General features: G+C 48.0%; 2 protein-coding genes across 3 annotated transcripts in view; both read left to right on the top strand.

The window, feature by feature from the left end:
* Positions 1 to 1,861: 1,861 nt before the first annotated feature.
* C1QTNF9 (C1q and TNF related 9) lies at positions 1,862 to 4,585 on the top strand. The gene is made up of 2 exons (XM_047074273.1): positions 1,862 to 1,955; positions 3,676 to 4,585. Exons 1-2 carry the CDS (start codon positions 1,931 to 1,933, stop codon positions 4,443 to 4,445), a joined length of 795 nt encoding a protein of 264 aa, XP_046930229.1. The 5' UTR covers positions 1,862 to 1,930; the 3' UTR covers positions 4,446 to 4,585.
* A 5,967-nt stretch (positions 4,586 to 10,552) lies between these two features.
* The window catches only part of MIPEP (mitochondrial intermediate peptidase), a 195,862-nt gene continuing 178,482 nt past the window's right edge, over positions 10,553 to 27,932 (top strand). For both annotated transcript variants that reach the window (XM_047077761.1, XM_047077771.1), the window contains exons 1-5: positions 10,553 to 10,741; positions 13,424 to 13,597; positions 17,035 to 17,123; positions 20,062 to 20,148; positions 25,438 to 25,501. In XM_047077761.1, the coding sequence (XP_046933717.1) occupies positions 10,553 to 10,741; positions 13,424 to 13,597; positions 17,035 to 17,123; positions 20,062 to 20,148; positions 25,438 to 25,501 (603 nt within the window). The remainder of the gene's footprint in view (positions 10,742 to 13,423; positions 13,598 to 17,034; positions 17,124 to 20,061; positions 20,149 to 25,437; positions 25,502 to 27,932) is intronic.

Genomic DNA, 27,932 nt, shown 5'->3' with positions numbered 1-27,932 from the left:
CCCTCACACGTTCATCGTCCGTCCGTGTACTGTGGCGTATTGTGGTTACGTGTGCCCAGCCCGAGGGACTTTCAAATTGTACTGTCGAACTCCCACGAACGGGTGGGCGCCCGAAATACTTCTGCAAAGAAATCGAAGGTTGAAGGTCGACTCGATGAGGCAGACGTTCAAGAATCACACAAAAATAGCACTGTCATTTCTCTTCTTAGCGTGACCTTTTCCAGTGCGTGTGAGTGGGAGAAAACAATGATGAACTAGTCAGACATCTGACAAGATGTCTGACAAAAACCTAGAGATTTTTAAGACTTGGGACATAGGGATATACATTTACATTCATTAGAATGAATCTCATCCCAATTATAAACTGTACCATGAGATATCAGTCATTGATAGAAACACCCCAATTAAATTAGACATTTCAGGACTCTCTGGGGAACCTGAGCACAAACCACGGTCATTTTTCCTCCCTCTTGCTATTTCAGAATCCTACCAGAAGATTAGATATTCCTCTGGCTATTTTAAAAATGGTTGAAATGATACACAGAAAGTAACTTCAGGATGAACTAAAAGGTGCTTTGCCAGCAAATGCTGTTGGAATATGGATTTTTTAAATGATTATTGTATTTTAGAGGGTGGGGGGAGGGGCAGAGAGAGAGGGCGAGAGAATCCCAAGCAGGCTCCGTGCTGGCACGGGTGGGTGGCTCGATCTCACGATCGTGACCTGAGCTGAAATCGAGAGTCAGTCGCTTAACCGACTGAGCCACCCGGGCCCCCCTGGAATATGGGTTTGTAAAAAGCCTTTGTTAAGTTTTGGAGAAATGAATATTAGAACAAATTACTTCGTATGGGGAGTCAGCTGTAGAGCTGAATGAAAGTCTTGGTGTTTTTAGGTTTCTGTGCTCACGGCATTTGCTAATCCAGGGGATCTGTTGGGTGGGCTGGATGAAGCAGAGGGCCACCCGCCATCTCTCCTGCCACTGCCCTGCAGACGGGCTCTGCGGGGTCTCCGATGGGTGACATCTCTAGTAGAGCCCATGTCACTTTTGGCATTAGACCAGTCTCATTTCTGGGTAGTCAACAGCCCAGTGCAAGTAAATGGCCAAACCTCAACCTTGATGAACTCCACTCCTCTACCTTCCCCTCCCACTGGGACCACAGTGTGTGTGCTGTGTGTGTGCATACACATACACGGGATACACTCGTGTCTTCATGATTCCTTCAACTTTTGCTCCTACTGTCCTTCCTTACAGCAAGAGCTGCCTTTGATTCCAGAGATGTTGACTTACAACATGGGAAGTTGGAGCTCAGGGTTGCCTGTTCTGAGCTCAAAATTCATGTGTGGTCGGCAAAACCTCACTTCCCTGATGTTCCCAGTGGGGTCGGCCATGCCACCTTAATGGGTGACATCTACCACCACTCTAAGGTGCTGGAGAGATCCTTCCAGAATCCCTTCTTCCGTCCCCAATAGCGCCAGGTAACCACAGTCATCTGTGTTTTCACAGGAGGCTAGTGAACCTTCCACCCCATTCTGTACAAGATAGAAAAAGAGTGGAAGTGAGGCACCCAGTGCCTCCAACAGTCAGTCGCTACCCAAGTTCAATTCATGAGGGGAAAACGTAATTGTGATCATCTGTGCACATATTACCTTCCTGTCTTGTCTTCCTGGAGCTGGGTGCTTGGGACGTCCACTCAATTCATTTCATAATTCACTTCTTTTACACAACTCACATCTGCCTCTCTCCACCGGCACTTCTGCAAAAGACAGTGTGTGCATCGCGGGGGTGGGGGCACACTCCCAGGACTCTTCGGTCTATACCCCCGATGGAGACCGATGTTCAGGAAACGTGGAATTAGGATTCTAACCCTTGTCTATTTCCTTCTCTTTCACCTAGGAGAACCAGGACATCCTGGTGGTCCAGGGAAAGATGGAATGAATGGAGAGAAAGGAGAACGAGGTCAGAAATCGTGTTCCGTTTCGCCACCCTCTAATTCTGAGCCGTCAGTGACTTAGGCATTTGGCGCTCACCAAGGACAAGTAGCCGTTGTAGCCTCTGAGGATGATCCAACAATAAGGACAGCACGGCCCTCGATCTCTAGAAGTTCATGATTCTTTTTCTGTCAAGGGTCAGATAGTGAATAATTTCAGCTTCCCGGGCCATATGGTCACAACCGTAGTGAAAAGCAGCCATAGATGCGACGTAAGTGGGGCTGTGTTCCGGCGAAACTCCATGAAAACTAAAAGCTGGATTTTATATAATTTTTAAGCATTATTTCTAGGGCAGAATTTTATTTGTGACCACTTAAAAATGCAAACCATTCATCGCCTGTGGGCCGGATAAAAACACGCGTGAGTCTGGATTTGGCTCACGGGCCGTAGTTTGCTGAAGCCTGTTTTAGTGGGTGGACGCGGGGGAATGATGCTAAAGTTTGACTCCGGGCTTCTGGCAACAGTGCATGAGAAGGTGGCGCTGGAATTGGGCCTGGGAGGGTGAGGAGGGCTCTGCCAGTTGTGACTGATGGGGGGAGAGAGAATGGTCTCAAGGGCAAACACTTTGTGCCAGGTTGCTCTGAGTGCTTTTCACGTATCTTTTTTTTTTTATTAAAAAAAATTTTTTTTTAATGTTTATTTCTGAGACAGAGAGAGACAGAGCATGAGGTGGGGAGGGGCAGAGAGAGAGGGAGACAGAATCCGAAGTAGGCTCCAGGTTCTGAGCTGTCAGCACAGAGCCCGACGCGGGGCTCGAACTCACGGACTGTGAGATCGTGACCTGAGCCGAAGTCGGACGCTCAACCGACTGAGCCACCCAGGCGCCCCATCTTTTCACGTATCTTTAAGTTTATTTATTTTGAGAGGAAGAGAGGGAGAGAGAGCACACGTGCATGAGGGGCAAAGAGAGAGGGAGAGCGCAAGAATCCAAGCGGGCCCCCGCACTGTCAGCACACAGCCCAGTGCGGGGCTCGAACTCCTGAGCCGTGAGATCATCGCCTGAGCCAAAACCAGGAGTCTAACGCTTCACCGACTGAGCCACCCAGGTGCCCCGATTTCCACATATCGACTCGATACAACAGCCTATAAATGAGGTGGTATTATTGTCTCAGTTTTACGGATGAGGCATCAGAGGTGTAGGTGGCTGACTGGCTTGTCCCGCTGTGTCTGCGTGGAGGAGACAGGAAGGAGTCTTGGCATTTGGCTCCAGAACCCGTGCTCCTCACCACGGCTCTCCAGTCGGGCTGGAGGAGCCGGGGGGCCCTGAGGGGCCTGTTCAGTCCCGTGAGGGGTTTTTTTAGAAGATGTCACAGAACGAGAGCTGAGTGGCGGGTCACTGGAGGCAGCTTGAGTTCGTCTGCCTTTCCGAAGACCTGTGCCCAAGGGTCGGCCGTGTGTAGTGGCCAGAGTCGACTCTGTGGTGGGTAAGGAGCTGGAACTTCTAATGCGGACCCCGACGCCACCGTAGCGGACAGGAGTACGAAGGGGTTTTGTGTGCACGCACGCGCGTGTGAGCGGGTGTGGATGCCACGCACGCGTTTTAGGAGTAAAGTAACGTTCGGACCCGGAGCATCTACTGTACTTGCACTGCTTTATCTCCTCCGTGTGCTCGAGAAAAGCCAAAGCTGGCTTTGCAAGGTGACGTGTCGCAAGTCATCTTTTCCTTTATTCTCTCTTTCTCCGCCTAGGAGCAGACGGAAAAGTCGAAGCCAAAGGCATCAAAGGCGATCAAGGCTCCCAGGGACCCCCAGGAAAACACGGGCCCAAGGGATTTGTTGGTCCCATGGGAGAGAAAGGCCTCCAGGGGGAGACTGGCCCTCGAGGGCCAAAGGGGGAGAAAGGCGACGTGGGGCCCACTGGTCCTCAGGGGCTACAGGGCCACACTGGGCCTTCGGGGCCAACTGGTCTACCTGGCCCCATGGGCCCCGTCGGAAAGCCTGGCCCCAAGGGAGATGCTGGGCCCCTCGGGCCCCAGGGGGAGCCGGGAGTCCGGGGGATGAGAGGCTGGAAAGGGGACCGAGGCGAAAAAGGGAAAATCGGCGAGACTCCCGTCTTGCCCAAAAGCGCTTTCACGGTGGGCCTCACGGTACTGAGCAAGTTTCCGGCTTCAGATGCGCCCATTAAATTTGATAAGATCCTGTACAACGAATTCAATCACTACGATGTAGCCACGGGGAAATTCACTTGCCACGTTGCCGGAGTCTATTACTTCACCTACCACATCACTGTCTTCTCCAGGAACGTTCAGGTAGCTTTGGTCAAAAATGGGGTAAAAATCCTGCACACCAAGGACGGCTACATGAGCTCAGAGGACCAGGCGTCCGGAGGCATCGTGCTGCCCCTGAAGCTGGGGGACGAGGTGTGGATGCAGGTGGCAGGAGGGGAGAGGTTTAACGGCTTGTTTGCGGATGAGGACGATGACACAACTTTCACGGGCTTCCTTCTGTTCAGCCAGTGACGGGGAGGCGGTTAGACTCTGCTCACCACCCATCGGAGACGGCTTCGTGAAAATGCTGTCCGATGATTCTACTCTACGAAGCACCCTCATTACTGTAATCATCACAGAGCGGCACCCAAGTGCTCGTGTCGGGGCGCCCGGCTGGCTCAGCTGGGGGGGGCCTTGCAGCTCTCGATCTCGGGGTTGTGAGTTCAAGCCCCGTGTTGGGTGTAGAGATTACTTAAGAATAAAATCTTCAAAAGATGCCTGCATCATCTATTATAATTCATTTATGAGTTTTCATCGTTCCCCTTATCCGGAGAATCCTTTGCACGCGTGTTTCTCATGGGACCAGTGTTCTGATAACGCTAGTTAGTTCTTGAAGGAGCCGCATCAGGACTTACCCCTCATCTGAATTTCTGGGGACACCGGGAAGCGTCCAAGCGCTCATTCCATGTCGTAGCTAACACAAGGCGTAAGCTGGTGACGAGTCATTCCAGAAAGCTGTGGAACACTTTGCTCATTTGGTAGCTTGGGTTTTAATCGCCATTTAGGTCAACAAATAGTTGTTTATGAAACCAGTTGCCAGGCTCGAATTTGTACTGGTTTCCTGGGATTATTGTCACAACGCACCACAAACGGGGGAGCTGAAAACCACAGAAAGTAACTGTCTCACGATGCTGGAGGCTAGGAGTCTAAATCAAGGTATCAGCAGAGCCAGTATCCCTGAAGCCCCTGAGGAAGGTTCTACCTGGCTCCTTCCAGCTTCTGGCAGACCCAGACTTCCCCCGACTTGCGGAAGCTCTGCCCCCATCCTCACCTGGCCGGCCTTCCTCTATGTCTGCCTGTGCGCAAACCTCCCTTTTCTGATAAGGACACCAGTCCCTTGGATTAGGGGCCACCCTAATCTAATATGACCTCCTCTTAACCTGAGTACACCCACAGAGACCCTGTTTCCAAGTAAGGTCACGTTCACAGATACCAAGGGCTAGGACTTCAGCGTATCTGTTTGGGAGACACGATCCAACATATTATAGGCTGCTCTGGTCCTCCAAAATTCCTGACCTTCCCCAATGCCAAATACACTCACCCCATCCCAACATCCCCCAAAGTCTTAACAGTGTCAGCATCCATGCTAACTCTAAATCTCATCTAAAAATCGCCAGCTCAGAGTCCCCAATCACATCCTCATACTCCTTTAAGTCAGTTCTAAGTAAGAGCTAATGCGTGGATCATCCTGGGGCAAAATCCCTCTGCCTCTGTGAACCTGTGAAACCAGACACATCATTTGCTTCCAAAATACAATGGTGGGAAAGGCACAGGATAGACAGTCCCATTCCAAAAGGGAGAAAAAAAGAGATCACAGGTCTCAAACAAGTTCAAAACGCAGCAGGGTGAATTCCTTTTGATTTTTTTCACTATTTACCTCATAAAATTGTTTTAACATTTATTTTTGAGAGACACAGAGCATGAGTGGGGGAGGGGCAGAGAGAGAGGGAGACACGGAATCCGAAGCAGGCTCCAGGCTCGGAGCTGTCAGCACAGAGCCCGATGCGTGGCTCGAACTCACGAACCGTGAGATCATGACCCGAGCCGAAATTGGATGCTTAACCAACGAAGCCACCCAGGTGCCCCATTACCTTATAAAAACTTTAAAGGAGCTATGCAAAGGAAAAGGTTCCTGGACAGAGACACTAAACAGCTACAGTGGAAAGCGGAGGATGCAGGTGAATTTACTAAGAAAACGAGGCAAGGAGAAACTTGCGTTTTAGGCCACAGTGGCTATTCTTGTTCAGATGGGCACCCTCTGCCTCCCTCTTGTCTGGTCCTGATGTGTACCCTCAGACAAGTCTTTCAAAGGGTGTCGACTCTACACTCTGGGTAGACATGGGATTCAGGCCTATTTAGTAGGAATAGTACCTTCTGGCCACGGTGACTATTTCCAAAATGGCGCCCAATCCCATCAGACCCAATGGCATGCAATCTGCAACTTTGGAAGGCCTGTTGGGGGGGTGGGGGGAAGGGCAGGATCTTCAGGTGATGTCAGGACTTCACTTGGCAGCCATTTAGCTCATCTGTAGAGCCTGAAAACAAAGCCAAACAGGGCTGGAGATGAGCCAGTTCTGATGACATTGTTAAGACCCCTAAAGCCAGCTGTCCCTGAAGGCAGAGATACCTCTGGACTAGGTTGTTGCGTGAGCCACCAGATTCTCGGTTTCAACCAGTCTGACGCAGGTCTTTTGTTGTTAGTGCCATTGTTACCACAACTTGTGTCTAAAAGAACGTTGAGGAGTCTATGACCTAAGGAGGGGGGCAGCGTGATTATAGCGGAAAAAGCCCAAGACGAAGAATCGAGACGTACGGGCTGTCGTTCCAGCCTTGACCAAGGAACCTGCAGTGGGTACGTCATTCAGCTCTTCTGTGCTCCAGTCTCCTTTGGTACAGCAGTGGTTGACTGAAATCATTTTACACGGTCCCAAGCCTCTACTATTCTGCAAGTATTACATAGCCCTCAGTTAACACAATATACTTTTTTTTTTTAAGTTTATTTGTTTATTTTGAGAGAGAAAGTGCGAGCAGGGGAGGGGCAGAGACAGGGAGACAGAGGATCTGAAGCACGGTCCACGCTGACGGCAGACAGCCCGGCACGGGGCTCCAACTCACGAACCCTGAGATCATGACCTGAGCCGAAGTCGGACACTTGACTGACTTGAGCCACCCTGGCACCCCTCGTATACTTTTCCATGAGTTTGAGAGCAACTGATAAAGGAGCAAAAGGATGGAAGTTCAGTGCACATTCAAGCCACGCTATTTCCCAAATCGCAGCCTGGGACCAGTTTATCTGACAGGATGGGCCACTAGAAATTGGGACTTAGGGCCATTCTATCCATGCTCCAAGTCAACACACTTGGGACGACGTCTTCATTCCCTGGGGAAAGTGGGGCTTTTTCTAAATGATCATTACAAGCAGGCAGCAGTCTGTAAAAATGAAGGATTGAAAAACTGCTCGGTGCTTATGGAAAATCTGGGAAATGTACAGAAATAACTTCTGTTTATAGGTATTTGATTGGCCTTCCTTAACTTATTTCTTCTAGAACAGAGCCAGGACTGGGGTGAAGCAAGTGAGGGGCCCTGGGTGCAGAATCGAAGGAGGGGCTCACCTTCAGGTGCTGCCGCTGCATGCACTTGACCCTGACTGTGAGCGTCTCCTTCAGTTTTGCACTGTGGCCCCTGTACCCACCTTGCTGTCCTCCTTCCCCTCAGCTACCGCGGGACTGGTCACTTTATTTATTGAGCCAGAGTGTCCTTATTCTTTGGCTTTTTTTAATGTTTATTTTTGAGAGAGAGAGAGAGCAAGCAGGGGAGGGGCAGAGAGAGGGGACGACAGGGGATCCCAAGCGAGCTCTGGGCTGACAGCCGTGGGCCCAATGTGGGGCTCAAACTCACGAACCGTCAGATCATGACCTGAGCTGAAATCGGACACTCAACTGTCTGAGCCCAGGATCCCCTCTCTGCCTTTTTTCAATTGTAATAATCTAAGCGGCTTCTCCCCAAAGTCTGGTTTTGTTAGGGCTGAACCGGGAGGCGACCTGTGCTTATTCAGGAACCCAACTTTATACACTGAGATAGACATAAGGAAAAAAATACATTTATGACCACACATGGGATACAAGCTTTTATAAAATTCTTCTTCTTTTTTTTTTTTTGATGAAATATGGAAGATGGGATGTAAAACATAGTTTAAAGGATTTCAAAAGATAAAGCTGGACTGGCAGGGGTGGGGCGCATGTAATGTGCCATTTGTGATTATTTTTCATTGGCTGTCTGTGAATCTGGGCTGCAGGTCTGAACAGTCTAACGATGCCAGGCTCTCTGAGACACAAGACACTTGGTTAATTTGGGACAAGCTGTCACCACCACCACCCCCCACCCCCCACCCCCACCCCCACCCAAGGACACTCTTAGGCTTAAATGTTGCATTACAATGGTTAGGGCTCCTTGTAGGAAAATCATTCTGGGCTAAAGGTAGGCTCTCAGGTTTGAAGCACCTTTTTAAGAAAAAGATGAAAAAGCATTTTTGTCAAATATATATATATTTTTATTATTTATTTATTTATTTGTCAAATATATTGGTAATATACTGATGAATTTTCTTTTTTACACGACACATTTGACATCTTTGTAAGGGTCTGCTATATGGCCGTTAGGTCGGCCACATGGGGTAGGCTGTCCTAAGAGCCACCGGTTGCCAATAATGAGATATTAACACAGAGTTAGGAATTTGGGTATTTTAAATCATTTGAAGTCTTTGATTAAAAGTCAGGAGAAAATGAAATCACAACTTACCGTACATGCATAATGAAATACAGTTTATAGTTAAGTTGTAAAGAATCGTATAGGTTCGCTACACTGCCTGTCTTAGCTAAATTTTAATTGTTATGTACCACGATTAACTGGGCCTTTTCTCCCTGCCAGGCTAAACTGAAAACAAACTCCATTTGAAACTAATTTTTTTTTTTTTTTTTTTTTTTTTACCCCCCAGGCGAAGGGAGGAAGGGGGATTAGAAGCGATCTATAGGACGCATGTACCACTCACTCCTGGCTTCACCTTCTGGCTTTCTGGGCCTTTCCAGAAGGCTGTTAGGACTGATCAAACCCAACAGGCAATGCTCAAGTGAACAGAGTTTTAGTCCAAGCCCAAACATTCAGCGGAGATAAAGCTCTGGAACGACTTCAAATAAAGCGGTTTCAGAAAAATGTGCCTGTGGGTTGCCCCGGAACCAAAAGGTCCACTCGGGCTCTTGTTCCTCTGCACAAGTCACAGGAATCCTCCTTTTAGCTCGCCATCGCCGTCGATGCCCTGTGCGCTCACCGATTTAACGAATCAGGCGGCATCCAGTTCCTGCATAAAATTGAGGCCGTGTGTTTCGTATTTCCAGGCGCTGGCGGGAGGCGGCGGTAGCCAGCCCTCCCCTCTTGCTCGCTTTCCTAGGTGGGCCTCTTCTCACACCCGCACCCCCGGCTTCACTTCTGCAGAAGCGTCAGTTGTCAAGGGGCCCGTCCCACGTGCATCCGCCACTCTGCAGCCCGGCTCGACCCTGAAATAGACCAGGGACCGGCAGGTGTCTGCAGGGAGGAAGCCAGGCAAAATGTGAGGGTGCCGTTGGCAGCCTCCCCTCCCCTCGGTCCCTTCCCCAACCGTGGCATTTTTCTCCCTCCACCTACAGAAGCCTCTCGAAAGAAAGACACCTCAATGTGAACTCGTTCACGTAATCTGCACGCACTTCTGGAAGGTACAGGAGGCAGGCACCCGGCACGATCCCCTTTCTGCGGACGAGGGCGTTGAAGTTTAGCAAGGGTAAGCTTCCCGTCCTGGACAAGAACCCGGCCCGACTCCGCCTGTCGTGTGATTTCCGTTCATTTAGGGGAGGCCAAGGCTGTCCAGGGCCCCCAGCCCTTTCCCACACTCCCCATCCTAAGCCCCAAGTCGCAGTTTCCTTTCTGCCTCCTGCCCCCAAATCTTCTCATTCCCCTATGGCTGAGTGAAGTGCGGCGAAATCCTCCCTCTGCAAATGTACACTGTAGATTAATTATCGTAACAATTTTACCAGCCAAACTCTGAGTGGAGACTCACTGGCAGTAAATTTACTCGGTTCCACACAACCATGCGGTGCAGTCATACCGTAGATTTAATTTCGACCATCGTTTAGGGTGGAGGCCGATAGAGTCGACGAGCGTCACGGGTGCTGTCACGTCGGGGAAGGCACTCAGGCGGCGGTCGCCGAGCGTTCGCGGCCCCTCCTGGAAGAATTCACCCTGCGGCGAGACTTTGCCCGCCTCGCTCGAGTCACGTGGGAGGGAAGCGTAAACCTGGGCGGTTCTTTACTCCAGACACACGGGGGCGCAAGACCGCGGCGTCCGCCGTGAAGGCGGCGGAGCGACGCTCTTGCTCGCGGGACTCCGACGTGCTCACGTTCTGAGGGCCTCGAGCCCCGACCCGGAAGCGCTGGCGTCACGTGGTGCGGCGTGGCCCGCTGCCTTGGAAACGCGGTGCGCGTGCTCCCGGCGGGAGCTGCGGTGCAGGGGCGGGGTCTCGCGGCGCGGCAAGGGGCTGCTCTGGGCTCCAGATGCTGTGCGCCGGGAGGCTGGGCGGGCTCGGAAGCCGGGCAGCGCCTCTATGGCCCGGGCGAGCGGGCTCGAGGGGCCTCGGAGCCAGGATCCGCGCCCGAGGGGTCAGCACCAGCTGGTTCCCGGTGGGCGCCGCCTTCAATGTCAAGCCCCAGGGCCGCCGCCTGGACCTGTTCGGCGAGCGCCGGGTGAGCGGCGCGGGAGGGGGCTCCCCTCGTACCCCCCGCGTGGCCCAGCAGGGATCCGGGCCGGGTCTTTTGGGTCTGGGAGGAGCCGGGCAGCGAACCCGCTTTGTACAGTAGGGTGTCGTGTGCGCTCTCGGTGACCTTGCCCGTCACCTCCTCTTTGAGGGGCTGGTGTAAGGGGGGCGGGGCGGCCTTTAGGGGTCCTGCCCCCCAGAATGTGGGTCCTGGGACCTGCCTCGTGTGAGCCCTCGCTCCACGTGCACTTAAAATAGTTCATTTTGGCGGTGGCGGTGAATCCCGCCTGCCGGGTCCCGCCCTCGCCTCACACTGGGACCAACCCCAGCTGAAGTGCGCTTCTGCCCCAACCCAACCCTGGTGCCTTGGCGCCTGGCCCTGCAGCTCACGGGCGGCGTCAAGTTTCCGTGTAATTACTAATGCCGGCGATGCTCGAAATGCCGGTTTAAATTTTTTCCAAAGCTTTGGGCTCTTCTTGTTATAAAACACAAAAACTGTTGAGAACCGTCTAATTTCCTATAATGCGATGGCGTTGATCATGTTGATTTCTTCCCCCCGGGAAGTCACTGACTGAATTCTCTGGTTCCTGTTTATTGCTACGTCCACACACGCAGCAGGTGTCTGGCGTTACGTAGGCAGTCAATATTTACCGAATGCCTGAGTTAAAGGTGAAAGGAAGGCACGCTTGAAAGGGATTTACCCTTCTATTCCTGTTGTACTTTACATTTGTGGATTTTACCCTCCTCAGGTTGTTACTTTTATGTTTGCCTTTTAAATTTCTTCATTATCTGTACCATTGCCTTTCTTAGAAGAGCCTAGGATACCGTTAACAGTGAGCTTACTGATTTGAGTGTTTTCTTATTTGATCTCTGCCATTAGCTTTGACTGTTTTAAAAATATTTTTGTATGAAATTGGCCAACTTCCATAGGGGTAAATACCAGAATAAGGTCTTAACATACTTGGTGAGAGGAGAACAACCACGTATAGGTATTGAGTAGAAAGATGAAAAAAGTAAGTTTGGTTTGGGGTGGATGAAATAGAACTAATTTTAGCTTTTTTTTTTTTTTTTTGGAAGATCACGAGTTTAGATACTGACATTGGATTTTCAGGTACCTGAATTGGTTTTTGATTAAACAAGAGAACAACACAAAACCACAAAGGTTAATGTAGTTTTTTTTTTTTTATCATTTCCATAACTAGTAGTCTGAGGTTTAGAATTCCGAAGAGCAGTGTGGAGAGGTGTGCTGGGAAATGAAAAATAGTCTGTACTTGAATCAAATTAAATCAGTGTAGAGAATCTGATTTGGTTTTGGTCCTGATTCTACTCTGCCCGCAACTGTCTTTTTTTTTTTTTTTCATTATTTAATCAGTTTGGAGAGAGGTTAATTTCACGCATCCCTTCTTGCAGAAAAGGTAGGCCTTATCGGTCCTGAAAATTTTACCTCTTGCTGTTTTCCAAAATCAACCTATTAGTCATCTGCAAAGTTAAACTACAGAGCTAAGCGCTGGTCCGTTAATTTGTCTCGTCCACGAGTTTGCCCATGTGGTAGGCACTATGTTGGGCAGCTGGTTCAAATGATGAAAGCGGTTCCTCCCTCTAGGATTTTGCCTTCTCAGGAGAGACTTTCAAACAGATAAATTGCAATACAGAAGTATGGAAAAAGTGTGGGCTTTGGAGATGTACGAAGCGGGCTCAAGTTCTGTCTTTCCCACAATTAATGACCTCAAACTTTTTTTTTTTTTTTTGGCTTCTTAAAGTGTGTTTCTTATGTGTGAAAGAAGAATGATGGTTCCTGCACTAGGATTATGTGATTTAAATGAGGGAACCTGTATTAGGTACAGAATTCTCCTCTTGGCGTGCAGTAAACGCATAGTAAATGCTTTGTGTTTTCTATCCTGCCTTCCTGAGTGCTGGAACGAGTGTGTTTGAACTGGTAGAAAAGGATGGTCATTCCCATTGGATTAGTGATCTTTGTCCTCATCAAGATGCTGACATGCTTTCGGAAAGTATAAAATTTGCTTTCAGCCAATGAGTTGGTTTTAACATGCTTATTAAATCTTCCTGAAGTATCTATGTGCTCAACTCATCCTCTCTATCTTGAGTTGTGGAATACTTAGTTCTAGGTACTGGACTGGACCCAATGGCCAGCAGCGTCCCCAGAAGACTTTACATATACTTTCTAATATAGTATACCTGTATCCATGCTGTCAGATATGTACTGTCATCCCCATCATGCTTAATGAGAAGCTTAGACCCAGGAGGAGAGAGAACTAGGCCAACCGGGGTCATACGGCTAATGGTGATTACAGCTAATATCTATTAAATGGCTTTCTGCGTGCCAGGCAGTGTTGAAATGCTTTAAAAACATGTATCATCTCATTTAATGCTTGTAACTACTTTATGAGGTAGGGTCTGTAGTAGTGGCTGAGCTGGGTGTTGAACCTGTATCGTTCTATTTTTGTTTTGTATGAAATAATTAAAAATGAAAAAACATTCACATTCTTAAAACAGGTGTCGTTTAATCTATGGAATGACGTGGGAAATGTGAACATGGCATTATGTGATACACCAGTGAAAACCGAGATTTCCTCTCTGAGAAAAGGACTTACACTTAACACCGAAAAATCGTGTTTTTAGTGACAAACGGGAACTGTTCTCTGGATTGCAGGGTCTTTTTGGAGTTCCTGAGCTCAGTGCCCCAGAAGGATTTCGGGTCGCCCAAGAAAATGCCTTGAGGAAGGCAGACTTGCTTGTGGAGCGTGTGTGTTCCGTGGCACCTGGGCCCCAGACCGTGCTCATTTTCGACGAGCTCTCTGATTCCTTGTGCAGGGTGGCCGACTTGGTAAGACGCTTGGTGTGAGCCTTGAAACTACCTGGGTGTCAAGCTGTTAACGTTTAAGCTAAGTTTATTAGGTTTAATGCTAGACTATAAAGTTAAAAGCGTCTGGTCCTTGCTTTGGCAACATGTATGCTAACAGCATCTGAACCACGTGAGAGCTGACTTGTTCTCGTGGGAGAAAGTCATTAGGAAGGGAAAAATGTAGAGGAAAGGGTGACATGTAGAACTTGTACTTTAACACGTGTAGTTACGAAAATAGCACGTGATGTATAATCAAACAATGATTACTCGTATGGCAAAGATTCCTCGTAAAAACTTCTACGAGAATTTTAAGAGGACATTTACCTGCACATGACAGTAAAATTAATCCTATGAAAAGCCAGTTTTTATCAACGTTTTCAGAAATGTCTTTTCCGGTGAAAACTAAGATTTGGATACGAAACTGATTGTATTAGTGGCTTCCTTTTTTTCACATTTTGAAGTTGAAACAGACATATACCTCGGTGTCTTCGCTAAGAAGCCCGTTGCTGAGAAACAAGGCACATGTGTATCTGCCCTAAAGAGCCACGTCTTCAGTAGTCACGTCGTTAGAGTGGCGCACGTGATCCAAAACTGAACCCTCCTGAGCCTGTCTACTTCGTATTAGACTATATATTGCCTTCCCTTCACATTCGTTCAGTGTCGAGCCCCCACCACGTCCCAGGCTCTGTTCTAGGCACTGGGAATGAGGCTCATGACGCACACAGTCTCTGGCCTCAGGGAGCTGATGTTCCGATGTCAGCTTTTTTTTTAGATCTTATGAGGCACCAGGCCCTGGTAAGAGGTTTACCTGGATTAACTGAACTAACCTTCTTAGCATTTTCAGTTGAGGAAAGAAAGGCAGTAACAGGTTAAGTGATGTGCCCAAGGTCACTCTCCAGTAGGGGGTGGGGCTGGGCTCAGAGTCCGGGCGTTCTGGCTGTAGAACTCACGCCCTTAACCCGCTGTTCTGAACCTCCTACTGGCTGGCTGGCTGCGTAGGTCAGATGAATAGGTCTCCCTTACCTGGAGAAGTTGGAGTGTCACTTAGCTTTTTAAAAAGGATTTATTTTTAAAATTATCATTTGGCAAAATTGGCTTCTTTCTGGGGCTGGTGTAGTTGTGAATTTTAACTCACGTATTCACGTAGCCACCGCCACAGTTAGGGTACATAACCATCTCATCACCCCCCAAAGGCCCCTGTATAGTCCTGCCCAGGCCTCCCCTTTTACCTCTGGCAACTACCCACCTGTTCTCCCTCCCGCAGTTGGCCTCTTTTAAAATGTCAGATAATGGGGCGCCTGGGTGGCTCAGTCGGTTAAGTGGCCGACTTCGGCTCAGGTCATGATCTCGCAGTCCGTGAGTTCAAGCCCCGCATCGGGCTCTGTGCTGACAGCTCAGAGCCTGGAGCCTGTTTTAAATTCTATGTCTCCCTCCCTCTCTCTCTGACCCTCCCCCGTTCATGCTGTCTCTCCCTGTCTCAAAAATAAATACACGTTAAAAAAAATTGTTAAAATAAATAAATAAATAAATAAAATGTCAGATAAGTGGAATCACTTGCCCTTTGAAAATGACCTCTTTCACCCAGTGTAACACCTCCCCATCCTTGTTTTTTGCATGTTTGGAAGTCACTTCTCGGTTTTATAGGGTCTCGGTTTGCCCTGCGAATACTTTGGGTGGAGGAGGAGAAGGGAGAGGCACTCACTGCCCGAGGACCCCTCATACCTCCTCCATGTAATTGTGCCGATGGAATCTGCAAAGGGACATAGTTGTCAGGGAATTTCACTTATGTGCAATCAATACTGGCTTTATGTCTTCGTTGGTGGTTTATTTGTTGTCTTAGTCTGCATTTTAATTAAGTGGTGGTCTAGGATTTTTTTTTCCCCACTTGCTTTTGCTCCTCGCTGAGAGATCTTAACTCTCTGCCCCGTAGCTTGTCCTATTTTTAAAGTTTTTTATGATTATGAGGTATAGTAGTATCTCATTTAAAAAGTTTTAAATGTGACTTGTATGTGGAAATCTTTGAGTAAAAAAGTCAAAGAACCTTCTGCCTTTTCTTTTTTAAATGTTTATTTTTGAGAGAGAGAGCGTGAAGAAGGGGTAGAGAGAGGGAGAGAGAGGGACTCCCAAGCAGGCTCCGTGCTGTCAGCCCAGAGCCTGATGTGGGGCTCAAACTTATGAACCATGAGATCATAACCTGAGCCAAAACAGGTTGCTTAACAGACCGGATGCTTAACAGACCGAGCCACCCAGGTGCCTCGAACCTTCTTCCTTTTGAAGTTTTAAGGTTTTATCTGCCAGTAGGATCAATACCATAATAGGGCAAGGATTTTATAAACTATGATTTGCCACCAAATGGACATTCGCTTTCTTTTTCTTTTTTTTAATACATTTCCTATGTAACAGTATTGTTTTCCTCATCAGTATTACAGATGAATTTTAAAATGTATGCCAGTATCTTGAAATTAATATTGATTGTAAATTCTGCAACGTGTAGATTAGTAACTTGTACAAATTGTAAATTCTAGATAGCTAATTTTTCAGGCACTAATGTTATCTCATTGTTACATCAGATGTATAAAACTATGGATTTAAATGTTTTTACATTGAAAACTAATAATAAAATTAGGAACTTTGACCTTGTGGTGATTTTATTTCGTATTGTAGTCATACGTGTTCTTTTCTCAGAGAACGAGGAACATCCGTGATATTTTGTAGTTCCCTTGCGTTTTTCTTTTGAAGTATACTGCAATTAACGTGAAAACTGAAGTCTAACTTTACATGATTTCATTAAAAAAGTCGAAAGAAGTGTAGCTCGGTTAAATGCTGAGGTCAGCGTGGCAGCTGCTGCAGGCCCTGGTGATTGTGAGTCATGGGAGCTAAGAGTAGGAATCCATTTTTATTAAAAGGCCTGTAAAGAGAGAATGTGCCTTTGTTTTCTGCACAAAGGCTAGAATGTAGTTAAGTCAGCCTTGAAACTGTGCTGTGTGTCAATTAAAACAACAAAAAAAGAGAAGCCTGTAAGAGCTGTTCTCTGCAGCCAGGTTAACATGTGAGAAGCGCACCGTAGACGATCTCAGCCAGAAAGTTGTAGAGTATTTGAAATAAAATTCTGCTTCTTTTGAACTATAGAATTAGGGAGAATTTGCTTGGCGTTTACGTTTGAAGGAGAACGGCTTTCCTGAAACGAGGCCAGTGAACGTATTTTCTCTGGAACGATCCCCACTGGACCCCGGGGACTCACACCACGTTGGGAAAGAGGCCGCCTCGCCCGACTGGTGTAGGAACAGCTCGGCAATGGCAACGCGGCGGTCGGAGCCAAGGGGCCGACTCGACGGCGGAGGGTTTCCCTTCCGCCCTCTGATCTCGGAGGAGAGCCTTCCATCACACCCCCTCTCGGTTTTGTCTTTCTTCCTCATTAGGCCGATTTTGTGAAAATCGCCCACCCCGAGCCCGCGTTCCGAGAGGCGGCGGAGGAAGCCTGTACAAGCATCGGCACCGCGGTGGAAAAGTATGTTCTGTGCCCCCCTCCCCGCCTCCGTTGCGGTCTAGGCGACGCGGCTTTGTGGATTTGCGCTTTCGGACGTTTGTCCGCCGGGCTTGCCCCCCGCCCGCTGCCCCGGGGTGGTGGGGGCGGGGGCGGGGGGCGGGCCCGTGTCTGTCTGTCTGTCCGTTTCCCCGTTCGTTCGGTCGCTCGGCTTCCCCGCCAGCGAGGCGGTCACGTGATTCGCGTCGGGTTTGCTGCGCGGAAGGCGGGCTCCCACCGCGGTCGCGTGAGGCACCGAGCGAAGCTCCGCTGCCCTGGTGACCGTCGTCGCCGCGTTCAGTCAGAGCCTCTCCGAGTCTCGACGCCGGCAGCCCTGCGGGCCCCCAGCTCCGGGTCGGGGAGGGTCTAGGGCGGTCAGAAAGCCAGCCCGGAGGGCCGAGGCGGGCCGGGGCTGTGACGCAGCGGGCTCGGTGACCCCGAAGGGCCTCGAAAGGCCTTGCGCCGCTCACGAGGGCTCCGCAGCGCTGGCGAAAACCACCCCCAGGGGGGCCGCGCGGCACCGAAAGCTCTTCGGCGCCCGACGCGCCGCCGCCGCCGCCGCCGCCGCACAGCGTCCCCCGCGAGAGAGCGCCGCGGCTCGCCCGGCCCGGCGTGGACGCGGTGGCCTCCCGGCTTGGACGGGGACCTGCTGCTCGTGCCCCGCGGAGCGTCACCTGCTCTGCTGGGGACAGTGCCTGTGATCTCCTGTCGCTACTGCTGCTCACCGTGGCAAGTTGAAAGAGACGAAGCCGGTCCCTGCCGACCCCAGACACCCGGCACGGGGCGGGGGCGGCACCGGGGGGCTCCTCGGGAGGGGGCACGCCCCGTCCAGGGAAAAGTCCCAAGAAACGAGTCAGAGCTGAGCCGCCTTGATTGAACGCTGCAGCGGGCCTGAGTCTAGATGCGCTTCCGGTCTCACGGATGTGGGTTCCGAGTTTTGCGGGGGGACCACAAGGGAGCCATGACCGAGAGCCGGGTGTTGTCCTGAGGACCCGGGCAAGGTCCTCCCTTCATCCTGGACACGTGCTCCAGTCTTTGCTTCGGTGCCACACTCTGGCCACCGCCCGAGGCCTGCCGAGGGCCTGAAGGGAGGGTCAGGAGGCAGAACTCGCAGCCTTCACTCCATTCTCCGCCCTGCTCTCCGTTCTCAGCACCAGGGCTGCTTTTCTCCTTTGGTCTAGCTGAGCTGTATCTTTTGTTTTTGTTTTTCAACATATATTTCAACATAGACATATATATATATATATATATATATATATATATATGTATTTCAACATGTATTTTCAACATATATTTCAACATATACGTATATATATGTGTTTCAACATATATTTTCAACATATATTTTTTTGTTTTTCAACACGTATTTTCAACATATATTTTCAACATATATTTATTTTGCGGGAGAGAGAGAGCGTGCGAGAAAGTGAATCCCCCCGATGTGGGACTCAAACTCACCAACCGTGAGGTCAAATTAAGAGTCAGATGCTAACCGACTGAGCCACCCAGGCGCCCTTAACCGAGTCCTATCTTAACTGCTTCCGCTGATCCTCGAGGAATCTATTTCCAGTAGCGGAAATAAAAGCCTGAGATGAGGTGTGTTTGTTTAGAGTCGATGCCAGCTGTAGGCTAGAGACCTTATCTCAGGATCTTAGGACACAAAACGTCACATGGGACGTTGGCTCAAACCTCTGAAGGGAGGACACTGCGGGCTGCCTCTAAACCTGTCCTTGTGACACGCGGTGGCCCGTAGGGTGAGCGGGCCTGGGGGAGATAGGCGCCCACGTCGGTTTTCTCCCGGTTTCCTGGGAGTGATGCCCGGGTGCAGGAGCCGTGGTATGCCTGCCCTTCTGGGCAAGCATTCTCCCAGTGGCGGTGAGTGCCTCAGTCCCCTCGTCTCTGGGGTGGCCGGTGAGAACCACAGCAACAGAAACCCTTCAATTTCTACAAAGCTGCAGGTGTTTGATTACGCACTGACTGGGGACCTCGGGTGCCTGAGTACGGACTGGCTGATGGTTCTTACCGCCTTGTCCTTCCCAGAGGACCTACCAGGCAGGGAGCAGATCGTATCCCAAACCAGTTCACTGTTTAGCCCTGAGAGTGCCAGGACTTTTTGGCGTCCGGGAAAGAAGGACTGAGGACCTGACTGTGGGATGGCGACCCGGGCTGAGGGCAAAACTGCTGTTGGGGGTGGGGGTGGGGGGCAAGGGCAGGCTGGCAAGGCTAGTGTTTGTCCACTAGGGTGAGGAGTGTGTGCTCTACACGTAGCATGTCATTTAACCCTTAGGGTGACCTGAAGCCGGACAAGCTGGGGGGATTCAAATAACTTGCCCGAGGTCACAGACTAGCGGTGGGGTTGGTGTTGCAGCTCGAGGGCGTGTCCCTGAAGCCCGTGTCCTTGAACTCTCCCGGCGGTGTGGGCCTGCCACTCTGGCCCAGGAGGGCAAAGGTTACCCGGGTTCTAGGCTCTTCACTCGGGAACCGCAAAATCTTTGTGCCCATCCTTCCTCCCATCCTCGCTCCTTTCTCACTAAAAGGACCAAGAGAGAAGTGGCCATTGGCCTGTTGCTAATGGAATGAGTTCTCAGTGGCAGCGGGCTCAGACCGCCAGCTACGTTCCTCCCGTCCCCTCCCTCCCGACTGCCCTTCTGGTTCCAGCTGCTGGTTGTGGCTTCAGATGCATCCTCTTACCTTCCAGAACACTCAGGACCCTGACATCCCCGCCTGACGGACTCCCCGTTTCTGTTCTAACTGCGGTGACGCTCTCTCTCTCTTCCAAACGAAGAGACAAAACCAACCCCCAGAACGTTGGTCTCTGGGCGCGTGCATGCTAGGATGTCACACAGTTCTCTTAATGTAACGCTAAAAACAAGGTATGAGAAAGTCATTTAATTGTTTTTTTTTCCATCTGTAATTTTTCTAGGTTGAACACAAATGTGGAATTATATCGAAGTCTGCAAAAATTGCTAGCTGACAAAAAACTTGTGGATTCCCTTGATCCAGAAACCAGGTACTGTCTGCTTTGCGTTCCTTATGGTTGTGACCACAGAGGCCAGCGGATGGCTCCCCCACCCCCACCACGTCCCCGCACTCCCAGCCCCCTCCGTCTGGAACATTTCTTCCCGGAGTCTGCACGACTCCTGCACTTTCTTTAGGCCTTCACTCCTCCTCCTCTGTACCAGGTCATGCACTGTCCTCTTACCCTGCTTGTGTTCTCTTCTTAGTCCTGACCTTTTCCACCATTTCTGTTTGCTCATTTGTTTACATCTCTCTGCCACGCTAGATGGGGAACTCCGGGAGGACAGGGACCTGGTCTGTTTTGTTCAGAGCTGAATCCCGGCTCCTAGAGCAGTTCCTGGCCTGTAGTAGGTGCTTACCAAAGGAATGAGTTCCTCTAAACAGTTGGGAATTACACTTAGCTTCATGCGTGAAGTTCCATCATCGATACCACCGGAAGATAGAAACCAGTTGATTTTATTGACTGGTGGGATGTCAAGAGCCTTGAAATGATTTCCTTTGGTTCCTTAGATGACCTTTATTATTCCGAACTGAAAAAGCTACATTTCTAGGTCAGCCCCCCAAAATATTTGATACAGGATCTTGGATACCATGTTTCTTTGCACACGTTTATGTACGTATTAATAATTTTATAACTTTGTCATTAAGCCATCTGTATATTACTCACCTCGTGGCTCAGAGGGTATACGTTTTCTTACCTGTTGGTGTTGTTTACTTCTTTTCACTCTCCGATTCTCTCTCCTCCTGCTTCCTTCTTTCTGTCTCCACACAGGGCTTCTGACCCCCCACGAGGCCCTGCTCTGCAGGGATCCGTCGATAATGGGGTTTTGTTATTCATCTGATGTATGAGTACCGTGCCATGCGAATTGCACAATGAGGCTGTCTTTGGGGCATTACTTTCCCCCGAATTCCTAGTATGCAGATACTTGTTTGACCTTACTTCACTTGGTCAATTCTCATGCTGAGGATACTGGGAAAGCTGGTGGTATCATCAGACTAGTTTGTCTTCACTCCGATTTTAGGCTTGAGCCTGATACTGTCCTCATTAGCAAAACAAGGAGAGGCTGAATGCCTGCTCATTGTGCTGCATTTATACTCAGCTGGTGTTGACTGAGTAGCGACCACAGGTTATTCGTTATCTGATTTTGCTAAAGATTGACTTTTCTGTATTTAATGTATGAAAATTGTAGTGGAATAGCGGACCATTTTAGGTACAAAGGACTTGTTCTGACAGGATGCATACCGCATTTCTAGATGTTCCTAAAAATGCCAACGGGATTTCTATGTTATTTTTTATGTTTCTACTTTTAAATTTTTTAATGCTTTATTTTTGAGAGAGAGAGAGCGAGCATGTTGGGGGGAGGGGCAGAGAGAGAGAGAGAGAGAGAGAGAGAGAGAGAGAGGGAGAGGGAGAGAGAGACAGTATCCGAAACAGGCTCCAGGCTCTGAGCTGTCAGCACAGAGCCCGACGCAGGGCTCGAACTCAAGAACTGTGAGATCGTGACCTGAGCCGAAGTCGGACGCTCAACCGACTGAGCCACCCAGGCGCCCCATATGAAGTTTAAATGAAATAATGAAAGTAAAATGCTTTGCCAGTGTCTTGCCCATAGTAGCCATTCGAAGAATGAGACCCTTCCATCCTTAAAGAAAGATAGAACAGAGAGCCCGTCACTTAACAGAATAGAAACAGAGTAAGAATAATGTTTTAATGGTTTGGGATAATGGGTCCCCTCTAGTTAGGTGTCAGTTGATAAATAGTTACGGAGGATCCCTTTTTGCTCAGCTTCTTGGGAGGTATCATAAAGAAAAGGATAAAGAGATTTACGTGGCAAGGAATTTTATCATAGCATAGATTACAGAGTGGGAAAAATGAAAATATTTTTAGTTTGTGGGACCAAATGTTACGAACGTTAAAAGCCATGGTTTTGATGGCATTTAAAGGAATGTTCAGTGTGTGTGGTACAATTTCACAAGAAAAAGCAGGATACAAACGTCCATGTTAGTTGGCTCCCACTTACTCAAAACAAGGAGTATAATATAAACTGAGAGTAAACTGGATAGAAGCCAAGGGAAGGTCTTCTCTTGTTGGTGTCAGCCACACGTTCGTTGTCGCTGAGACAGTGTCTTCATGAGACCAAAGATACCGCCTCTGCCTGTGCATTTCGGGACGGACATCCTGTTGGGTGTCCCGCACTGGCTCACCCAGCCCAACAGCTAGGGCGAGCTACGTTCCAGTGTGAGGAATCCGATGCCCTTTACGTCCGTTCGGAAACTCAGCAAACATTTTTCCAGTACCTACTATGTGCTAATTTCTCTAACCTTATCGTAGTTAGCTTCACGTCGTCTTAAAAACACAAGTAGATTGGAGGGAAATATAAGAACTTTAATAGTGGTTGTCTTTGCTGAGATTAGCGATTTTAATTTTTTCCTACATTTCTACAGTAAAGCTGTTATATGATAAACCTACATTATGTAATGTAATAAACTTACATTATACAATAAATTTCCATCCCTATTTATCAACCCTCGTTATCTTTTTTTTTGCTTTTTTCGTCTTATAAAAACAAACAGAAAATACCTTTGCTAGAAAAGATAAAGTGGAATGTTTTTCAGGTTGACTGTTCAGGAAGGGAGATCACTGTGAGATAGAGATAATGGGGATATTTTAGGGGCTCGAGTGAAGCCCTTAACATTATTTAAGAAAGAAGGTGAGTGACTAAATTATTAACGTGGTCTGTTGAATTTTCAGAATTTTTAGAAGAACGTTAATTCTGTCCATTCAAAGTATAGTGGGCGATAATCAGGAAAATAAGTAGACCCTTTCTAAAGAGTCAGGGAAAGCCAGGAGAGTAGATCAAATATTTGGATAACTTAATTCCCGAAAAAAAATAGTTAAAAAAATTACTCTTGACAGAAAGAGGTGTTACACTTGAAATTGGTTCCAAGCGTGCAGCAGCATTAAAGAGAAAAGAAAACAAGTCCCATCAGCCAAGAAACCCCGCTTCCGGCACAGCATCAAAGAATTTAATGTTCAAGTGGCTGCTACCAGTTGGAAGAAAAACTGAAAACCTTGTGCACAAGGCCTTTGAAAAATTGTCCAAGTGTACTCTGTTTCATGTTTTTAATTATTGGGGTTTGGATGGAGTTGAAATAAATAAGTAATTATCATGGTGGCGTTCACAGGTTTGTAGTCTATGAATAAGGAACAAGCTTCTACATGTAAAGCTAATCGTAACTATTTTTCACGCTCTGTAATACATGTATTGACTTTTTAAAACATTGGTTGCCGCTGTGTTTCATCCTCTCTGCTTATTATATTTAAGCATCCGTGACTCCCTCGCGTGGCTCCAACATAACCTTTTGCAAAGATTCTGTGTTCTCCCAACGATTTTTTTTTTTTTTTTGGATTAAGGTTGTTGAGCGGAAATCACAAATGCCTCCGGAGCCTACAGCGGAGGAACCTGATTTGGTTGCTAGTGGGGGACAGCCTGCAGAGGCCTCGCAGCGGAGGATAGGGTGATTCATGGGATGCCGGTTTAATCACACTAAGGACTGCTGACCTTGACAGAGGTTGTCCTGGAGGGCCGGAGGGCCGGCAAGGGTTACAGCAGCCTGGCCTAGGCTGGTGGTGTAGGGAAGAAGGGGTTAATTCGGGTGATTGCCTCACTTCTGGTCCTTCTCCCCGTCACCACCCAAATAAATAGCTACCACTTAAGGAGTAATTTTCCCATGCTAATAAAGAAGTGACGTGCATTATTTGTTACTTACAGGTTACTGATACTGGCAGAAGTGCTTTCAGATACGCTCTCGTTTCTTGATCCCCTGATGACGTATCTACCGGTCAGATTTACTTACGAGTGGTATTAGATCCTTATCTCCCGGCCATCAGGGACCGTGTTTTCCACTGAAGTAGATTTGAAGAGCTGTGTGTACTCGTCCTGTTTCCATAGCTCGCCAAATTTTCTCTCAATTAGTACATGTATGAATTCAGTATTTGGGTTCCTTTGGTATCTAACGGGAAAGTAAACAACATCAAGTTAGCTTAGAACTAAAAAGGGAGAGATGGACTTCTAAGGATAAAATATTACAGGAGAAAATTAATGAAAAGGTACCCCTTCCTTTAGATGTTGTTCAAGATACTTTCTGCTCCATGGTTTCCGGTTCTTTTTAGTGTCCTGATGAAATTGTTACATCAAGGAAAGGTGGGGAAAATTAGGGCATGTTTTTAAGTCTGCAGATGCATTTGATGATTATTAAAAACCTTGCTCTCACTGGGTGTTGTATGTAAGCGATGAATCATGGGAATCCACCCCCAAAACCAAAAGCACGCTGTATGTGCTGTATGTTAGCCAATTTGATGATAAATTATATTTAAAAAAATGCAAAGAAAAAAGATGTTGCTTTGTACGGTGCATGCTAGTATGAATTCTGGAAATGAGGGAACCTTCCATCACAAGTCTTAGCAGATATAGCGCTAGGTGGATGGGAGCCGATAAGTAAGGAACCTGCCTTTTAACAGCGATGCAGGAATGAAGGGTGATGGTTCACATAGTGCTGACCTGTGGAAGGATGTTTCTGATGGTCTCTCTTTGAAGTTCCCACATTCTTCATTTGTATCCTTGTTAGGACACTTGTATCTTTAACCTTATGTTCATTCATTCAAAAAGTATCGGTTTCCTTCTGGGACCCATGCCTTGTGGAACACACATCTTTACCCACAAGCAGTCTAGGATACTCTGTAGTTCCGTTAAATATACATGCTGGATTATAGAGTTTTACCTACTTGCACTTAGCATGTGTACAGCCCGCAAGTACTTATTTGGTGGGTTGCATAAAGTATGCAGCAAGTGTTTTTTTGAAGGAAAGATGGTGGACAGTCAAAAAGATGGCCATCTTTTCCAGAAAAAACAAACAAACAAAAAAAACCACGGCAGATAAATTGGCCTCATTGGAGAAATTGTCATTCCTTTGTCAGTTAAAATTGTCAGTTTAAGACTTATCGTACAGTTAGCATGACGTATATGATACTAAATCACTCATCGGAGAGCTTAAAAGCCCAGTACGTCAGCTAGATGTTTGGACTGACTTCTAAGATGTTAAGCTCCTGGTTTTAAAGAAAGTGCGTGTGTGTGTGTGTGTGTGTGTGTGTGTGTGTGTGTGTGTGTGTTTATACATATGACTTTTGCAGAGTATGGTTGAAAAGTCCAATTTATTTACCAAGAAAGTGATTATGTGAATAATTATTGTTACCCATTGTAACTTGGGTTCGTTTTGTTTATAGGCGAGTGGCTGAACTGTTTATGTTTGATTTTGAAATCAGCGGAATCCACCTAGACAAAGAGAAGGTGAATATTTCCCCTCTGGTTTTTCCTCTTGTTTTGCTAATGTCCAGTTGGTTTCTTTGTTGCTGTTGCCCTTGTGTGTGGCTTAAATTCGTTTGTCATAAAAACTCTTAGGCTGTTTGTGTCGGAGATACTTCGATTAGTTGTGTCTGAATGTAGTACTCAGACTCTGGAAGTCTGCCACCCGTGACGATTCGGAATTAAGACCTTGCTTGAGACACTGGGGGTGTTTTAGATGTGCATTTAGATGGGCAATATTGGGAAAGAGGCACGTGAGCAGGAAGTCTGAGAGTTGGGAAGGTCGAGGTTGGAAGTGGACGCACAGGGAACATTGTTAAGAAGTTGACAGAGGTGCGCGTGTTCACATTACACACGTCTTTGACAGATCCACACGGTTTTGTTCCGGAAACAGGAAGCAGGGGTCCTACAGTGTCCACCCTGGGACAGGAGCGACCTTACGCATTGTTCACACCCCTCCTTTCACAGATCCGGAAATAGGACAAAGTGATCTGCTCAAGTTCTCATCCTTAGTGTCCAGATTTTCTAGCCCTGGCCACTTCTATTTCTAGAACGCAGTATCCTACGAAACTTGAATGCCTCATTTCAGTATGAGGGCTGGAGAATGGGGGTGAGTTGACCACCCTTGAAAATCTGCCCGCTCCACAGTTATCTCCCTACTTGCCTGCAGTCTATTATGGTTATGCTTTTTTTTTTTTTTTTGTAGGTATGTTTCTCCTAATAAATAGAACACAAATCCACTTACCTGTTAATAGAGGTTAGTTCGTCAGAGTATTCTAGAAAGTAGAGGTCACAGTCTTGAGGGTATGTGTCATCTACAACAGGTAACATCATTTTGATTGGTGCTGGGTTTGAGTAATGCTGGGGCCGCTTGTAAACATGTGGATGTGTTTATGTGGCTTTAAGGGCTCAGCATGAGACTCCTGACCGAACCCTGAGCCCACACATGCCTCCCAGCAGTCTTGAGAGGCTGACAGGCACTACTGTAAATTCATGTTGCTTAAAATCGGCCTCTCTTCAAGCCAGATTTTATTACCACTTCTCGGTATAATGAGTCTGCTGTTCTCTGAGTCACTCAAATAAAAATTGGGGGTTAGTTTGCATTTTTTTGTTCCCAGTACTTTCATGCCGTAATTCGTGACAGAATCCTCGGATCGTTCTGTAGAGCTTCTGCATGTGTCCCCCCCCCCCGGCAGCTCACCTTGAACCTTATCGCCACACTGAGCTGTCCTGAAGTTCCTGGTCTTGCTGACACTCATTATAATTGATAGTTAAGCAATTGATAATTAAGCATTTGCTGTTTGAAGCATGTGTGTTTCATCACATCTTTGTAGCCTCTCTGAGGCGCTTGCTGTCGCTCCCGTTTTGTAGATGAGGGACAGGGGCACCTCGAGTTTCTGTGATCTACCCAGGGTCACAGGGCCAGTAGCTGCAGGAGACTCGGACTCTAGAGCCTGCTCGCCAACCCGGCTCGGGTTGTCTGCTGGTCAGTCTGACCTGTCTGTGAACGCTGAAGTGATTTCCTTAAAGTCTTGTGATCCTTACCGTCCTGCCCAGAACCTTTCAGTCACTCTCCATTGCCTATTGAAAAAGTATCAGTGGCAGCTAATACGTAACGAAGAGTGTCCGTGGCGGTGCTTTCCCAGCCTTCCCTGTGCTCCCCCGTAACTCGTGACACCGTTGGACCACTTTCGTGCGTGGTCCCCATCCTCCTCCTGCTGTCTGCTCACCCGGCCCGCTTGCCGCAAGCCCCCGCCCAGGCTTCATCCTCAGACCACCGTGTCTGCGAAGCTCTTACCAGTTCCCCAGGTGAAAGTTTGTATTCATCTGAACTCCCGTTTTATGTATTTCATGCACATGGCATGTACCTCTTCCTGCCTTTTCTCGAAGCAGTTCCTGTGCGTTACTTGTCTAAATTACAGGCTTCTCAAGGACCAAGAACATGGGTCATGTTTTTTTCCAGTTTTGGCCTCAGCAAATATTGAATGACCGTATGGGAATCATAATAATACTAGCTAATACTAATCAGGTCTGATATTCAGAAGGAAGATAGTGGAGAATACTGTCGTTCCTGGTAGAGAAAGTAGGTGAACAGTCTTATTATTTTATGTAATCTTCAGGAACCATGGTTTTGAAACTTTACCCAGAAGCGTTGGGTGTCAGGTCAAGGTCAGTTTTGCCGGCATTGAACTTGCTGCTTTTACGTCTTGAGTGTTCTTACAAGGGTAGCTGCCCCCCGCCCGGCACGTAACTCCCTGGGAACTCATGAGCATTAAACATGCAAGTCAAGTAAACCTGCTGAACTCCTCTCTTATAATTTCTGTCTGTTCTCAAAGGTGCGTCACTAAGACAGGTAAGAGGAGACACGTTACTCTTTTTAAAAGAGAGATCTTGAAAGAAATCCACCAACATAATG

The sequence above is a fragment of the Lynx rufus genome, unplaced genomic scaffold (genome assembly GCF_022079265.1).
Source record: "Lynx rufus isolate CCGP_SWC_20201006 ecotype Redwood Valley unplaced genomic scaffold, mLynRuf1.p SCAF_1, whole genome shotgun sequence".
NCBI lineage: Eukaryota > Metazoa > Chordata > Mammalia > Carnivora > Felidae > Lynx > Lynx rufus.
This window is presented reverse-complemented; position numbering and strand designations above follow the sequence as displayed.

Bases quoted from the DNA above. Each gene is read 5' to 3' on its own strand.
- C1QTNF9 (XM_047074273.1), top strand. From the start codon at position 1,931: ATGAATGGAGAGAAAGGAGAACGAG. The intron at 1,956-3,675 runs GTCAGAAATCGT...TTCTCCGCCTAG, and splicing joins TGGAGAGAAAGGAGAACGAG to GAGCAGACGGAAAAGTCGAA.